The 18,567-nt window shown below is 36.4% G+C and overlaps 1 protein-coding gene across 5 annotated transcripts in view; it reads right to left on the bottom strand.

Moving 5' to 3' along the window:
• LOC131436971 (fat-like cadherin-related tumor suppressor homolog) overlaps positions 1 to 18,567 on the bottom strand; it is a 537,375-nt gene that overhangs the window by 58,122 nt on the left and 460,686 nt on the right. For 3 of the 5 annotated variants that reach the window (XM_058605986.1, XM_058605987.1, XM_058605989.1), the window contains one exon: positions 4,010 to 4,033. The exons of the other annotated variants lie outside the window; for them this stretch is intronic. In XM_058605986.1, coding sequence (XP_058461969.1) covers positions 4,010 to 4,033 — 24 coding nt within the window. The remainder of the gene's footprint in view (positions 1 to 4,009; positions 4,034 to 18,567) is intronic. 5 annotated transcript variants of the gene reach the window in all.

Raw genomic sequence — 18,567 nt, 5'->3', positions numbered from 1 at the left:
ATGGTGACTAAGTTTCAACTAGTTTACTTGCAAACAAGTTATTTTCAAGTTATGAAAAAATAAGTTATTTCAGTAAGGCATTACAACGTAACGACAACTCATTTTCAGCCTGCTTAACAACTAGTTGAAACTGCGCTTTTTGAGTCATGCAAGTGGTTAGATGTTAGTAACAATCACTCAAATATCTGGTTGCAAACTAGTCACAAACAAGCTAGCGTAACAAAAATTGTTACTTGGGTCAGGGAAGTGTGTTAGGTCCTATTCTATTTATTATGTATATTAATGATATGAAGCGAGTATTACGTTTCTGTGATATAAATTTGTTTGCTGATGATACTGTTCTGTTCATTACGGCTAAAGATTTCAATGAAGCTGTTGCACATTTAAACGAGGATCTAAGTTCGCTGGTTCGATGGTTAAAATTTAAGCAACTGAAACTAAACGTCGCGAAAACTAAATATATGGTTATTTCTTCTGTTAGCACCGGTCATGACGCCAATGTGGAAATTGATGGTGAAACTATTGATCGCGTTAGAGAAATGAAGTATCTTGGAGTCATAATTGATGAAAAGTTAACATTCAAATCTCATATCAATAACGTCATCAAGAAGATTGCCAAAAAGTATGGTGTATTATGTCGTTTGAAAAATGACTTAACGACCCATAGTAAGATTCTTTTGTATAAAACAGTCATTTCACCACACATTGACTTTTGCCCATCCATTCTGTTTCTTGCTAATAACACACAAATCTTGAGATTACAGCGACTGCAAAATAAAATCATGCGATTAATTCTAAAATGTAGTAGATATACCTCGTCAGGTTTTCTACAGAACGCATTACAATGGCTTTCAGTGAAACAGAGAATTTACTACTTAACCATGGTATTTATTTTCAAGATATTAAACGACATGCTGCCTCGATATTTGTGTGATCGAATTGAAAGAGGAACTGATTTGCATAGGTACAATACTAGAAACGCATCTGATGCTAGAACACCAAGCTTTCTGTTAGCCAGATCGCAAAACTCATTGTTGTACAAGGGAATAAGTTTTTTCAATTCGATGCCAAGAGAAATCAAACGCGCGGCGACATTGGTGGAGTTCAAAAGGTTATGTATTTCACACATAAAGTCCGCTTTGTAAGCAAATATTTAGTTAGTTAGTTCAAATTTTTTAGATTTTTTATTTTTTTTACGTATTACGAAGATTGTATTTTCTTTTTCTTTTTATATATTATTGTGAGACGAATTAAGTTACTATGTTCGGTATGATGATGATGGATTTTTAGTTTGTTTGAGAGTTAAAAATAATAAGCAGTCTACAAACGTTTGAGCCTCGCGCGCGAAGCAGGTAGTGACTATTTGGAAAGCGAATAGGACTGGCCGAAGAGCCTTAGCATTCAGTGTGTTAAGTTTGCTCTTGACCTTGATCGCAAGGTTTGATTAATAATGTAAGGAATTGATTCGGGAGATTAATTGGGATCGACAGTTGTTGATGGAATTGGGCTTGGCTCTGCTCATCCGCAGTCTCGTTACTCCATCGTAGCTGATGTGTGTAGCGATGAACTGGTCCGGCGGGAAGGGCCAGGTGAATTACTGTCTGATACTGGTAAAGATATCGGGTTCGATTCCTGATGTGATCAAGGATCTTCCCGGGTTGGAAATTTTCTTGATTAACCCTGGATAGTAAATCCGAAATATTTGAATGTTATTTTGTGGTCAGTCGTTCTTTTGAAGAAGAATCAATACCTGCTAGATTGATCAGATCGTTTTGTTTTGTTTACTGGTTAGGATATGTGCAAAATATTAATTATCATTTAGATAACTCGTTCTGCTCACACCTTTGTAGGGGTATGAGGTGGGACCATCATCATCAATATTCATCAATATTGTTACATACGTCGTTTTGAACATTTTATACAGAGTTTACAACAACATTTGTATTAACCGAGTCGTTATTCCATAAGTTTTCCTCCCTGATGAACGGCCAAAATGGTTAACGCCTTGATAAAATAAATTATAAAAAGTTATTCTATAGTACGAATGTATTTATTATGTTAAACAACTTTTCGTTATAATATAATCATTAACAGATGGAAAATTTTGAACAATTCACGATGTCATAAAATTCTTATAAAGAGGAGGGAGTAGCAAGTGATTATATCCATGGAAGCCAAAGGCATTGTAGATCGATTGTGACGAGGAAGTACTGAAGTACGTTACTAAAGGGTTCAAATATAAAACTGATTCAGTTTGTCGAGAATACCATGAAAATTATGATTATTGTGAGATCTGAGATGGGACACTGATCATTCGCAATCTGAACATGAACGGAGTATTGTTCAATCGAGTTGTCGTTTAAGTTATGTTTCACTACAAGAGTATTTCACTAAGCAGGACAACCTCGATAATTTTTTTCGGCCTTCCCTTCATGAAACATTTCCGAGCAACGCCGGGTAATTCAGCTAGTTATTCATATTTCGCTTTATTCTATCACAGTTTGAACTTCTTCAGTCATTCACCGGGGTTGTAGCTCAGCTCTATCTGAACATGAGAAGGATCGTAGCCAAATTTGTTTGTACCACTTAAATGACGCAAATTTCACGCCAAGATTGCTAAATTTCTTCAAATTCAATTTATTCAAAATAATGTCAATAAAAACTATAAATCACCATAAAATGTTTTTTTTTTTAATTCATTCGATGACCTCAGTTGTTTTACGGTGGTTTATAGGTTTTAGTGTTTGGACCCTGAATTGAATGACTCGAGTAAACAGCCCCCACTCAGGTTTCTTCACTGGTCTGTCATTCGGTTGTAGAATTTGGTAATATGCTAGCGGACTTGTTAAGGCAATAGTTGGGGATCGACTTTTAAAACGGAGTATCTGTGAATGTGAATGTCTTCCGTCTTATTATTAAAATCTGAACCGCTCTGCGACGGAGTTTCTATTGTTTGCGCGTGTCATTTACAAATGAATTTAGTTAGCAACTGCATTGAGACCTTACCTTCATTGTGATGAACCTACTTTTATTTATCTCAATTATTTTCGAATAAATCATTTGACAGCCAAACATCCGGCAGTATCTCCTAGTTAGTGAAGCTGCCAAACCGAACGGTACAATAATCGAATTTCAGTGATTTTACAGCTGTTTTTTTTTGTTTCGCCGCAAAACGCGATACGTAGTGGTCATGCATCAAGATTTATAATAAAACACTTTTTACACTGTTCACCCATCGTTATTCAACAAACATTTAGCTTAAAACATAAACACACAAACAGATGCAGGCAGTAGCGGAAACGTTTTGAGTGTGCTTTATTGAAACTTTTTTTTCCATGTTCCGCTGCGAGCTGTCCATTAGAGGTGTGCGGTAGATTATATAAAAAAAAACTAAACTTTATTAAAATTTCCATACGTGCTTTCATCTCCCGCAACGTGTATCACCATGGGCACAGTTTTTTTTTCTCTCTGTCGTTGGGAAAGCTAAACATGCTCTGTGCATATTAATTTAAGACTGTAGCGGTCACCGACAGAAGACGAAAAAACGCCAAACAATAGTTTAACGTGGCGTGCGGAAAATGCCAGCCACTATTAACGCTTGTAGAGTGCAGAAGCAGAATGTTAACATCATACAGGTTTAAAAAAAGACAACAAAACAAACACACTAGTGACAGAAGTAGTACGACAAAAAAATAAAAATTACGACTAAAAATAATAGAAACATGAAAATAACGTAACACCGTCATCACATGAAAGTACGTGTAGGTGATGGCGATGCCGATGATGATGATGATGATGATGATGATGGCAAACAAAATCGTGCAGTGTGACATGTAACGCGATTGTTGGCGTGCGAAATGACGACGTTGGTTTGCTATAGTAACAGGAGCAACAATGCAACGAGGAACAAGCCCACACAAACACACACACACACACACACACACACACACTCAGGTGCGCGCGATATTAAAACACGTAAGGGGCGGTTTTGGGATTGAAGGATACTCACATGGGCCGTTCGTACTGTCCGACGCTGTTAATTGTTTTTGTGTGTTGTAAAGGTGGAGAAAAAGAAAAGATAGATAATTTTTTGTGAAACTGGTTGAGAATTGTGTTTTGCAAGATTTGGTATTATCTGTGAATTGTGAATTTTTATCGCAGTGTTTTTTTTTTGTTTTGTTGCTAACAGTTTCTCTTCTCCTTCAAATAATCCAAAATAATCCATTCCGTTTGAAACCGTGCAGCAGGGATAATTCCACTTATGCTACAGGATGACCATTTAAAGTGGACGCATTTGTTACTGAACAAAATATATGAGAAAATCCTTTTCATTTCGATTATAATTTATTTTACTAAATTTCTGTTTGAGCTGTTAGTAGAATATTCTCACTAATAGTATTGTTGTTGTACCGTTTAATTCCACTATGTCACATCATTACACTCTCACAAAGTCACTATTTTCAAAAAAAAGTGTATCATACGTTATAATACAGATACGTATTTCGGAATGTTATTTATATCCTTCTTCAGTGTATCGGTTATATAAGTTTATTCAAAGAATGCTGCAGTGAAGTTCCTTTTATACAAACGTAAGTAGGTAGAAACGTAAGTAGGTAAAACACAAAAGGAACAAAAAAATTGAAAAGGAAAAAACAGGTCACAGAAAACTGGAAGAGTTATAGCCTGTTCGCAGTATACCGGGACGTCCCGGACGGGACCATCCGGGACTATCCGAGACGTTTCTTTTCCTCATCGGTGATGACTGAGCTGCCGGCGTGTGCATGTATTGGAATCCCGGACCCGGGATAAAATCCATTTGCTTGCCACCGATATTCCCCACCGAGTTTTTCGCACCATGCCGACAGCCCACACAGAAAGAGAGTGAATTGAGAGAGCAAGAGCGAAAGGAAGACCGAAGTGTGCTTGTTCATAGGTAGTTATGCTGATGGCAATTGAAATGAATCCAAATCGTTTCATTGATATTTCTTAGCTTAATTGATTCATTGATTTAGTTAATCATCAAGAGTCCTTACAATCGAGTAATGTCATTATAATTGGCCATTACATTACATTTTGGGATTGTGATTTTTTAATTGTTGCTACTCATTACATATTTAATTACACTACTGATCCTCGTCTAAGGTCCCCTATTGATTATGTTATCATTGAATTAAATAGAAATGTATCATCACATGTTCATGGTTCATTGTACATCTATTCGAAAAACTATTTTAAATAGAATAAATAAATGGTAGCTCGGTCTTATTATTATTGAAAGGTTTGGTCTGAGGGAACTAGGCTTATTTATATTTACAGTTAACGAAAATTTCATATATTCGATGAGAAAGTAAACAGCTCTGGACTTAAGAAAAAAGAAAAATAGATGCGCTTTTGCCCCATTCGGCAAAATTTTTCGTTCCGTCAAGTAATCACTGAAAATATTTAAACTTTTTTGTCAGCGTTAAAGTGATTAGTTGAATCATTTTGAATCATCTCCTGAAAAAACAAACAGTTGAATATTTTTTGTTTTTGAATTAGGGGAAAATATTATAAAGCGCCAGTCTTTAAGCATTCAAGACTTTTCTAAACAAAAGTTTTATCACTAACACTATCTTCTCGTAGGATCTTTCTGCTGTGCAAGTTTGGCAGTTGTCGTTTGCTGCAAAATATGAAAATACTGGAAATATCATTAGACATCATTTTCGATATAAGGTTTTTGTTTGCGAGAATTGCTGGTTCTCCAATAAAATCGCTGCTTCTTTGTTGTAGGCAAAAGAGAGTGACCGATTTGATGAAAAGACAATTATAGTAAAGTAAAGCATCAAATTGCGGCATATGCTGTAACAGTTTTGCTTCGACTAAACAAACATTTTAACCATGTAAAACGTTTAATGGTCGGATGTTACTTAGTAATTAACTTTTAGCAGTGTTAATGTCTCTATTTACAGTATGAAAATCCAGAGAAACAAAACCATTTATTTTATATACGATTTTTTTCACAGCAGTCACTCTACGGAATTATGCCCCATCTTTGATTCAACAGTATGCTTCGAGTTAAAATATTGTTTACCGATTTATAACGGTCATTAAAACAAAATGTAGCGTTGGGAGAATGAAAACTGATGGTTTCCAATTGTAAATAATTGATTATTGAATTCATTTTTGATGCAAAGTATATCTTCTTTATCTTTCCTTTTTTCTTTATCGGTATTTCAAGGGCATAATGCATCATTGTTGTAATGTCTCTTGTAGTGGGGCATACCACTGATTTGTTGTGAGACATATTATACGGCTGCTGGGGCATTATGTCTATGTCAACGAAAAAATTAAGAATGTGGTCGTTTTGGAAAATGTTTTTATATGAATCAATTCTCATCACTTCCAACGAAATTATTGAAAATTATGTTCCTCAGGCGTATTACAAAGAAACACCTACATTTTCGAAGAAATTATATCAGTAAATTTAGGAATATATCAATGTTTTCTTAGAAGGAGCATATTATAACACTATACCCTACGCTCTTTTCGTTTATCTTTTCTCATTGCATTGTCTTTTAGACGATAAAATGAGATCGTGCATAATTCGCTATAGTCAAGAGAAAACGGGCACGAAAACAACGAAATGTCAACCGGGGATGCCAAGTGCTAAGTAATAAAAGTTGGTCCTTTCGGAAGAAGAAGTCTGGTATTATCATTGTAACAAAAATAGTTTCATTTGACAGACATGAACAACACGATTGACACTCCTTATAACTACGACGACGCTGACGATAAAAACCCAAACAATAGTTCAATCAATGACAAGACTAATAACAGCGGAAACAACGGCGACGATAAAAACCCCTACAATACTTCAATTAATGTAGAATCTGATGGCACTGACAGATTGTTGTTTTCTAGTGCATGTCCTAAATTAGAATTTGCGAAAATCCCGCCATCACTATCTCTTCCTTTGGCCCCAACGTCCACTGCCAAGAAGTTGCATTTTGCGTCTACTAAAGCTAACAACACTATTGAGAATCTACCTTCATAGTTATAAAATTCTGTACCACTATTAGGAGGCTTTTTGATAAAAATGTGCTTCCCATCGAGAGCACCCAAGCAATTTGGAAAGTTCCACCGTTCGGAAAATTGTTTCGCTGTATCTTTCCATATTTGTACAGTAGGCTGTGGTATAGCTTCTTTTAAAAGTTTATCAACCATTATTGTACAGGTCTCATGCACAATTTCATGAACTGTTGTCTTCCCCAGGCGATAACTGAATGATATTGTTGTCATTGAGTCACCTGTTGCAAGGTACCTAAATTAAGAGTAAATGCAATGTTAGTAAATATTGAAATGCTAGTTTATAATTTTAACTTGCCTCAACTGCTAATCTTTCTCGGGGGGTAATCGCCAGCCGAAATTTGGTGTCTTCCTTTTTAGATAAACTTCTTGTTTGCGTAGAAGTAATTCAAAGCAGTGTTGTGACATCCTGAAGTATTCGTGGAATTTTTTTCCATCGGCTACTAACTCTTTGAAAAGTGTAGCAAATTCTCCCTCCGTTTCACGTTTCGTCCAAGCTTCATGAACCCACTTCTTTTTTTTAGCCGGGGGAATTTGATCCTCATCTTCCTCTTCGTCTTCAAATGCAATAGCCATCATCATAATTTCGTCATCAGTGAAGTTCTCCATTTTCTACTAACTAAATATTATTTATCACTTTACGTTAACATTTAACGCTCGTCACTGTATAAGTTTTTACGTCGTCCCTCATGAAATATATCGTATATTAACGCTTCTGATACTTGTTTCAAACTACTTTTATTACACCTAACTCGGTCAATAAATACTTGTTGGTAGGTATTCAAACGTTATTGAAAATATAAATATATAGGTACACAGATTCGCTAATTGATAGGTAACAAAATTGTGAACGTGGTATAGTGTTCATTTTATCAGGTAACCATTAAACATAATAGATTTTATGTGTATATAGATAAGGGCCCATCGAGTCGAAAATCCGAATGTAGAGCATGTAAAGGACTGACACGGCTGCTTGTACACAAAATAATTTAAAGCAACAAATTTTACAATAAACAATCCTCACTGCAAATTCTTAACTTATAAGAGCGGTTGGTTATTCGCTAAATCGCTTTTAAAGAAAAAAAATCCTTTTATGTCCACTATATTCAAAATATTTATTTACTTTTTCGTTACAAATGTCACAAAATAGTAACAGAAGCAGATACTAGTATTTTGATCTGCTTATTGCAACTTTCATCAATGTATCAGTTTTAATTCTTATTAGCGGCGGTTGGGTTGGGAACCACTGTATCCAATTTGATTTGAATAAGTGAAAGAAAATTTAATAATAGTACTAAATGTTGAAAATTGACATAGCCTTCCTTCTTATCCTTCTTCAAGGTTGGTTAACTCAAAAGCGAACCGTTAAACAATTGTACTCAAACCTGCAAAATCATTGTCATCTGAATACAGAGATATATTGGGAAAATTGATTTCAACAGCCGTTTGCACCGCACACTAATCTAGAAATATTTCTGGCTACCTAGAGTTTTTTTAAGGCTACCTGAAATACCAAAACTGCTGCCTTAGTACGAGTCAAGACGCTAGTTAGTGGAATGAACTAAATCTACCCGTTGGCTGCCTGAAAATCCTGTCCTTCGCGGGTAAAAATCTTCGTTTGTCACGCACCTCTTTTAACTTAAGTCTAGAGCTTCTATTCATAAATCAAACAATAATAATTTATTAAAATAAAAAATTTAAAAATATAATATATGGTTAAATTATATTCTCATGTTTAGTAGACGTCTCCATTGTTAAAAATACCCATTGTCTCTATAAGTACTTTTATTAAAACATTTCAGATACAACAAGTAACTGTGCTTGTAAAGAAGTTTCGTCACATTATCACTTTATTAATAATGTATGGCATAGTGGATTCGAATTGAAGTAAAACATCGTACTTGTTTCTTGCGTTGTTTACCATTTATTTATTCTATTTAAGATAGTTTTTCGAATAGATGTACAATGAACCATGAACATGTGATGATACATTTCTATTTAATTCAATGATAACATAATCAATAGGGGACTAGACGAGGATCAGTAGTGTAATTAAATATGTAATGAGTAGCAACAATTAAAAAATCACAATCCCAAAATGTAATGTAATGGCCAATTATAATGACATTACTCTATTGTAAGGACTCTTGATGATTAACTAAATCAATCAATCAATTAAGCTAAGAAATATCAATGAAACGATTTGGATTCATTTCAATTGCCATCAGCATAACTATCTATGAACAAGCACACTTCGGTCTTCCTTTCGCTCTTGCTCTCTCAATTCACTCTCTTTCTGTGTGGGCTGTCGGCATGGTGCGAAAAACTCGGTGGGGAATATCGGTGGCAAGCAAATGGATTTTATCCCGGGTCCGGGATTCCAATACATGCACACGCCGGCAGCTCAGTCATCGCCGATGAGGAAAAAAAACGTCCCGGATAGTCCCGGATGGTCCCGTCCGGGACGTCCCGGTATAGTGCGAACAGGCTATTAAGTGTTTTCAATGTTAAATGTGTAGTGGAAATAATAAACAATAAAGATTTTTAAGGTGTTTCAAACATTTCTAACACGGTTTATTATAAACAATCCCTACTATTTCACTTCAAAATCTGTTTTATTGTGTAATTAGTTTAAAGAATTCAATTTTCTATTTTGAGATCGAAAAATTTCTGAAATTATTTCCGTCCCTTTTTTCCACGGTGCATCAATGAGCGTCCGGACTCACCGTCCACCATAAACAAGCTGGCACACGTATCATCTTGAGCTAATCGATTCTCTGGAATTGTTTTTTTTATCCCTCAACCCATGGATTCACATCAGGCACGTGGTGGGTCCTCCTAACGGGTGTGTTTATTTAGCTCCAGAACTAGCAAAGCAGCACCATGACAGCCACGACTTATTTATGGCTAAATGCATCTGTTGGTACCGGGCCGCACGTAAAAGTAACACTTCTTGAAATCTACCCCGACTTTCCTCCTACGGGAAAGTTAAGTGGCATTTCGATCTGTTATTCACTTTCCTCCCAAAGTGCGTGCTTTGCTGGATGGATTGTTCATTAAAATTAAAGCAGCATCCCCATCGAAGCAGTGCCAGTGAATCGTTTCTCGGTGGCATTCGTGAGGAATTTCGACGAAATTTCCAATTTAACACCGTTTGTTGAAGGAAATAGTAATAATTAAGGTTGACTTTACTGCGTTCAGTGTTCTTGGAATGTATGGGAACACCATTTTGTGGATGGAGTAAATGAGCGAAAGTTCAAATTTATAAACGCCTGATGTAATAAATCCCATTACGCAGCAAACATGTTACTTATTGTTCGCAACTTGTTGAAATAATAGAGGAACACTTTCGGTGCAAACTTTCCATCGAAACTATCAACTTTCACGTGGATCAGCTTCACGCAAAAACCACATCACACAGGATTTACATTTTTCAGCAGGACTGCGGTTTCAACTGCAGACCGGTGCCGTATGCAAGGGCGAGAAAATTCACGCCTCGAAGTACAGCTGCTCTGCATTGCTATAAATAATGACCATTACAGGAGTTATTTTTTTTTTGTTTTAGTTCTGTTACACCTCTCGGAATTCTCCGGCAACAACGGCAGTATGGTGCGCCACGGTTTATAGCCTCCCGAGCAGGAGTGGTGAAAAGTTGGACGTTAGGAAAAATGCCACCAGCTCAAGTTTCCAAACGGCAAGCCATACCTAACCATGAGCAAGTTACACTCGTGGTTTATTCTATCGTTTCGGGGATGTGATGCTGCAGTTGACAAATTCCAGGTGTTGCTCTCTCAAACTACCTACCTTCGCTTTCCTGGGGGAAACTTGATACTGCAGTTGGATCAATTTTACGTTTGCAAACTAAACCATCATACAGTTTAACGGTTATGGTCTTGAGAATTGTATTATTTGCACTTTTGATATCGTCGCTTCATAGTGCCGGTTAGTTTCGAATGCGAGAAATTTAACATCTTAAAACAAATAAAGTTGGATGGCTGCAAAAGGATTAATCTACCTATCGGGGCGCAGTGAATGTACATTCAAGCAAATGTCAAGTGCTTTATAAAAGCTTCCGCTGCATTTGCGAGAGTGGATCGAAATCCAGGATCTGACAATTTCACAAACTCTCTTGCAAAGACAGCGTTAGGGCTTGTAATGCACAATAAGCCACCAGCAGGAATTGTGCTTTGTTCCGCCCTTACGATGCCGGTGTTATTGCTGTTCTGCCGATCCGTGCAGCATAGCAAATTGCATTCTCTAGTATTAACCGCGCTATTCCTATTTTCATTTCACTCATCCTCCAACCAACCTCGCTTCCTTTCCTCCCAATGTTATTATTACCCGTTTTGCAAAAAATTATAACTAAACCGGAAAATAAGTTGTTCGTGAAATCTGTGAAGCACTTCTTTTTTTTTGTGTGATCCTTTTATCCCATTATTCAACCACTTCTGAATTTTGTTGCGCAACGCCAGCCGACTCGGTGCAACAACATTCCGGCCCGCTAACAAAAAAAACAACTGAGAAAAAAGAGTGAATGCACTGTCATCCTAAGAGCACTACATTGGTGATTATTCGTTTCAAAAGATTTCGGTTTCGAGGCGTCATAATCACACTCCGACCAAGTGCAAAACAGCACTGCTAGGAGTCTAGACTGGTCGGGTCGGTTTCGTCTGCTGCCGACACACCGATCCGGGAATCGTGCTGGGAAGCATTGTGGTACCTCGTTCTTCCTGTGTCTCTACCCATTGCAAGGTGCACAAAGGAACGATGGAGAAATTCAGAGAATCAGCGACGGTTTTTTCTTTCTTCTTTTCTATTGCATGAAATATCTGTGCCTTACAGTGTAGTTGTAGAATGCCCAGGGAAAGAATGGTAAAATTGTTCGACTAAGGATTGTCCGGGGGTTTGTGAGCCTTGTATAGGGTGATTTTTTAAGAGCTTGAGAACTTTTTTAAACAATAAAACGCATAAAATTTGCAAAATCTCATCGGTTCTTTATTTTAAACGTTAGATTGGTACATGACATTTACTTTTTGAAGATAATTTCATTTAAATGTTGACCGCGGCTGCGTCTTAGGTGGTCCATTCGGAAAGTCCAATTTTGGGCAACTTTTTCGAGCATTTCGGCCGGAATAGCCCGAATTTCTTCGGAAATGTTGTCTTCCAAAGCTGGAATAGTTACTGGCTTATTTCTGTAGACTTTAGACTTGACGTAGCCCCACAAAAAATAGTCTAAAGGCGTCAAATCGCATGATCTTGGTGGCCAACTTACCGGTCCATTTCTTGAGATGAATTGTTCTCCGAAGTTTTCCCTCAAAATGGCCATAGAATCGCGAGCTGTGTGGCATGTAGCGCCATCTTGTTGAAACCACATGTCAACCAAGTTCAGTTCTTCCATTTTTGGCAACAAAAAGTTTGTTAGCATCGAACGATAGCGATCGCCATTCACTGTAACGTTGCGTCCAACAGCATCTTTGAAAAAATACGGTCCAATGATTCCACCAGCGTACAAACCACACCAAACAGTGCATTTTTCGGGATGCATGGGCAGTTCTTGAACGGCTTCTGGTTGCTCTTCACTCCAAATGCGGCAATTTTGCTTATTTACGTAGCCATTCAACCAGAAATGAGCCTCATCGCTGAACAAAATTTGTCGATAAAAAAGCGGATTTTCCGAATGGACCACCTAAGACGCAGCCGCGGTCAACATTTAAATGAAATTATCTTCAAAAAGTAAATGTCATGTACCAATCTAACGTTTAAAATAAAGAACCGATGAGATTTTGCAAATTTTATGCGTTTTATTGTTTAAAAAAGTTCTCAAGCTCTTAAAAAATCACCCTGTATTATGCTTACTAACATGTACAGGGTGGCCTAGAACAAGGTCAACTTTTGACGAAAAATCATTATGTAAGACGAGGCACATTTCACTTTAAATGGATGCGTTGATAAGCAAAATTGTCAGTTCTATACCACTGAAAACCCCCAATTAACACTTCAAGCCTAAAAATGTTACGCAGAGCACCAAGTCTGAAAAAAAGTTGGAACGGTAACTTTGAGCTATCATGTCTCAGTTGATACTTGATCAATTTCGATAAATTTTACACCCTCGAATTTTTTGAAGTTTGTAGATTATTTTAAGTATATCACGTTTAGGAAAAACTAATGAAAATCTCCGTTCCGTTTCCGTTCCAAGTTTTTTTTCAAGCTCAAAATATGCCCTATCTGCATTCATGCGGCACCTGAGCAATTCCAGGAATGAGTAGAGGAAAAAGTGACAAAATCAGAATCGACCTTCTCCGATTTGGATGAAACATTGCACATGGCTTCTGTATGGCAAACCATAAGTTTTGAACCGATTGAGAGGTCAATCTGACTCACGACTGATTTTTAAAAAGGGCGTATCAATTTTTGCATTTCACAAAAATTGCCTTTTTCAAATCGTTGTAATTCGGAAACCGTTAATTGTACAAAAATGGCGTTCAGGAAGAAGTTGTAGGGAATCGATTGGGCACTCTAAAAAATATTCACTGAAACAAATTTTTGATTTTTTTCTCAATAATTACAAAATAATCCGAACAAGTTAAGGGGGGTTTTAATTTTTTTTGATAATTTTATTATAAAGCTATTATTAAAACCTACAGATTGATAGCTATCCAATCCGTGCCTTTTGAAAAATGAAGAAGTCATAGTTAAAACAATTTACAGATATATTCGAAATTTCAAGTTCTCGTTGAAAAATAATCATTTAAACAGTAGAAAGAACGTAACTACGTCAAAACGAATAAACACATGTAGAATCAAAGATGTGTGCCAGTTCACTTTCTACTGTTTACAACCGACGTACGTACCGGCGAACTGCTGTCCTAAATACTACCTGTTATTTATAAATAGCTATGCATCGTAGAACAGATATCAGTTTATAACAAATCTCTTTCGAAACAGTTACAATACTACAATATGGTTTTCCAAAGTGTTGTAAACCTTTTCCTGGTTTTAAAAATATTTGAATATTAAAGAGGTATAAAAAAGCAAATATCGTCGGGTTCCCGACGGATGAAAAAGATCCAGAATTACTCAAAACGAAAGCAGCAGAGTTGGATGAAGTGATTACTAAAGTGATAGAGCAGTTTGCTAAGCCTGATTGCACTAGGAATAAAAAAGCACGTTTGTTGTCAGTCTTGCCAAACTCATGGTTAAAGGAGAAAATAGCCACCCAATTCAAGTCGAACAAATACATTGTGTCGGAGGCAAGAGAATCAACGAACGAAAAAAAAGCCAAGAAACAAACGGGACGCAGCAGGAACGAAACGATAGAAAACGAGGTGCTTCAATATTTCAACAGCGATGACGTCAGCATAGTAATGCCGGGATCAAGAGATTGCGTCACAGTCAAAATGAATGATAAGTGTGAACGCTAACAAAAACGATTGCTTTATTCATCATTGAATGAAATTTATTTGGGTTATAAGGAGGAATTTCTAGATCGAAATATTGGATTTAGTACATTTGCAGCACTAAGACTAAAACACTGCAAGTTGCTTGGAAGTTCTGGTTCACATAACATATGTGTTTACACAATCAATGAGAATGTTTCATTAATGATTCATGCTGTTGAAAAATATTTGAAGTAAGATGATAAGAATTATTATTTAAAAAAGCTATTATGTGACTCATCAAAAAGATCCTGCTACCTTCGTGAATGCAAAAGTTGTCCAGCGACACAAGATCTGGAGAGAAGCGTTTTAGACAATTTCGAGGAACGTGATTTGACTGAGATAAGATTTGAACAACTACTGACAGATGTGATCTAGAGAAATTTGTCAAACCAGTAGAAGAATTTGCAGTATATGTTTGCGAAAAATTAGAAAAACTTGTGACTCATGATTTTATTAAAAATCAGCAATCTGATTTTCTTAAAAAGGCAAAATCTAATTTAAAGACAGGAGAAATTTTAATTATTTGTGATTTTCCAGAAAATTTTTCATTTGTGCTTCAGGATGCAGTTCAAAGCCACAATTGGAGCAATGATCAAGCAACCATTCATCCGTTGGAAATTTATTATAGAGAATCAGAAGAGCTTAAACATTTAAGTTTCATTGTGATTTCAGAAGTGCTTAAACACGATACCATCGCGGTTCAAGTATTTATTTCACACTTAATGTCATTTTTGAAAGACAAAATTCAAATTAAAAAAGCAATATTTATGTCTGACGGAGCTGCCTCGCAGTACGAAAATAGTAAAAAAATTGCAAGTCTCGGTAAATTTAAATCAATGTATAACATTGATGCTGAGTGGTAGTGAGTGGACTGACCATGTGATGCACTCGGGGGTACTTTAAAGCGAATGGCACTACGTGAAAGCTTGGCTAAACTACATGAACAGCCAATCACAACAGCAAAACAAAACAAACATGGAAATATAAAAAAAAATGGTGTTATAATTAAATATCCAAGTATCTCAAGATCAGCTACTTTTAGAAGATAGGATATCATGAACAAATTTATTGCCTTTAACCTGTAGAACCCACTCTTCATTTGAGGTCTCAATACATGTTTCTTAACAATCGATATAAACGACTAAACAAAATTTTATATTATACTCACTTAAACCGCGTTCAACAGAACTTAAGAAACAACCCAAAAAGTTTTTGGCATCACGTAAACAAACAGCGCAAGGAAATAGGTATGCCTACTCATATGTCGCTTGGTGAAGTTCAGTCATCCACCATACTTGAAACCTGCTATCTTTTTCGAAGGCACTTCAGTAGCGTTTTTTCCAATGAAGTTCTTAGTAGCGAAGAAGTATCAGAGGCAATCGTGAACGTTCCTCTCCGTTCTCCTGTTGGAGCTCATCCTCCTATTACCTCGACCATGATAATTACGGCGTGCTCAAAACTAAAAAGCTCTACTAACGCAGGACCCGATGCCATTCCTTCGATAGTCCTAAAAAAATGCTTGAATTCACTCTTAACACCACTGACTATATTGTTCAAAGATTCCCTTAATGCGGGGACTATCCCAGACCCCTGGAAGAAATCATATATTTTTCCGGTTTTTAAGAAAGGTAACAAATCTGATATTACTAACTACCGTGGAATAGCTTCACTATGTGCTGTGTCCAAGTTATTTGAAATAATTATTCTCGATTTTAAAACTCACAAATGCAAGGACTACATATCTGAAACTCAACACGGTTTCATGCCTGAGAGGTCAACATCTACAAACCTTGTAGCTTACACATCTTTTATCATCCGATCTCTACAATCGCATCTACAGGTTGATGCTATCTACACAGATTTTTCAGCGGCATTCGATAAAATAAATCATCAAATAACAATTGCTAAACTCGACAGACTGGGCTTTAGTGGCGCTTTACTGGATTGGATGAGTTCATATCTTACTGGTCGCGAGATGTCGGTGAAAATAGGAAAATTCACAACAGTTCCTTTTACTGTTAGTTCAGGAGTACCTCAAGGAAGCCACTTAGGACCGTTTATATTTTTACTCTACCTCAATGATCTCAACTTCTCCGTGAAATGTTTCAAACTATCATTTGCTGATGATTTCAAACTATATCATCCTATAAAGGAACTAGAAGATGCACGTTTTCTGCAAGCTCAGTTTGACTCATTCGCCAAATGGTGCCACAATAACAGGATGGTACTAAACGCTTCCAAATGCTCCATTATATCTTTTTCCCGTAAACGCTCAATAATTACATATGACTATCATCTCTTGCAAAATGTTCTCAAACGTGAATCCTCGGTTAAGGACTTAGGTGTTATTCTCGATCACAAATTGGATTTCAAGAATCATGTCGATTATGTAATTTCGAAGGCTTCTAAACTCTTAGGCTTCATATTTCGGATCACTAAGAACTTTACCAATATACACTGCCTGAAGACTCTTTATTGTGCGCTAGTTCGATCAACATTAGAATACGCAGCTATCGTTTGGTCGCCTCATTATCAAATCGACATTGATCGTGTCGAAAGTGTCCAACGCAAATTCGTTAGATTTGCACTCCGCAATCTACCATGGAGGGACCCATTCAACCTTCCTAGTTACAAAGATCGCTGTCGGCTTATTGAGCTAGATTCGCTGTCTGTACGTAGGAACGTTTGCAAGGCTGTCTTTATTGCTGATCTAATTCAATCACGTGTTGACAGTCCTGATCTCCTACAATTGATCAATTTTGACATTCATCGTCGAAGTCTTCGTTCTCATCCATTTATACGAATTCCCCATGCTAGAACCAATTACGGATATAATGAACCCTTTTCCAGTATGTGCCGTTTATTCAATAGTTGCTCACAGGAATTTGATTTTCATCTCTATCGTAATGGGATACAACGATTATTCCATGATTCTTTATTTTTGCAGTTATAATATTAATGTTCATTCTTTCCGCTCGATCATCCCTTCGTTCTCACCACCATCTCCATTGAAAACTAATAAATTCGTTCGTTGTAACTAATCCTGTTGTATCTCCTCTTCTCCGCTCTTAATCGTTCTTCTCTTATCTTTTTGAACACTAATTAGATCTATATGTCGGTTCTAACCTCGTTTGCTAGCCCTCTTTTTTTATCCGTCTTCCACCATCTTTTCGACCACTAATTAGATCTACATGCCGAACCTAACCCCGTTTCGTTCGCCAACTCTCATTCACCACTCCCTCCTTCTACCACCCATTTTAAAGCATATTTCTTTTCTTCTTTAGTTTTAATGCAAAATCACCATCGTTTACTCGATGGGTTTAGTGTCAGAGTTAGTTAGCTAGGATTAGTTTTAATTGATAGTATTAAGTACATACATGTATCTGTTGGATTGTTGTAATCTGTTGATATAAACGATGAGGAGGTTTTATGCCCGCTGGAGTGAGAGATTATTATTTCAGCTCCATTGGGCTTTTTCCTGCTCCAAATAAATAAATAAATAAAAAAAAATAAAATAAAATAAAATTCTTCTGTTTAAATGATTATCTTTTAACGAGAACTTGAAATTTCGAATATATCTGTAAATTGTTTTAGCTGTAACTTCTTCATTTTTCGAAAGGCACGGATGGGATAGCCGTCAATCTGTAGGTTTTAATAACAGCTTTAAAATAAAAATTATAAAAAAAATAAAACCCTGATATTTTTTATTTAACTTTTTCGAATTATTTTGTAATTATTGAGAAAAAAAAATTGTTTCAGTGTATATTTTTTTTACAGTGCCCAATCGATTCCCTACAACTTTTTCCTGAACGCCATTATTGTACAATTAACGGATTTAGGTAAAATATTCTCGGGCTCAGGTCAGATCGAGTACGAATCGGATTTAAGAAATAGGACCCAAAAAATTAACCTGACAGGCGTGGGTGAGGTTCCGGTATATAAAACAAAAAAAAAATTATATTATTTTTTCATTGGGTGCGGAAGAAAAATTATTCTCGGTTTCGGGTAGGGTATGAGTAGAAGTTGTTTTAATATTCGATCGAGTAAAATACTGGCCATACTG

Source organism: Malaya genurostris, chromosome 3, assembly GCF_030247185.1.
Source record: "Malaya genurostris strain Urasoe2022 chromosome 3, Malgen_1.1, whole genome shotgun sequence".
Classification (NCBI taxonomy): domain Eukaryota; kingdom Metazoa; phylum Arthropoda; class Insecta; order Diptera; family Culicidae; genus Malaya; species Malaya genurostris.
This window is presented reverse-complemented; position numbering and strand designations above follow the sequence as displayed.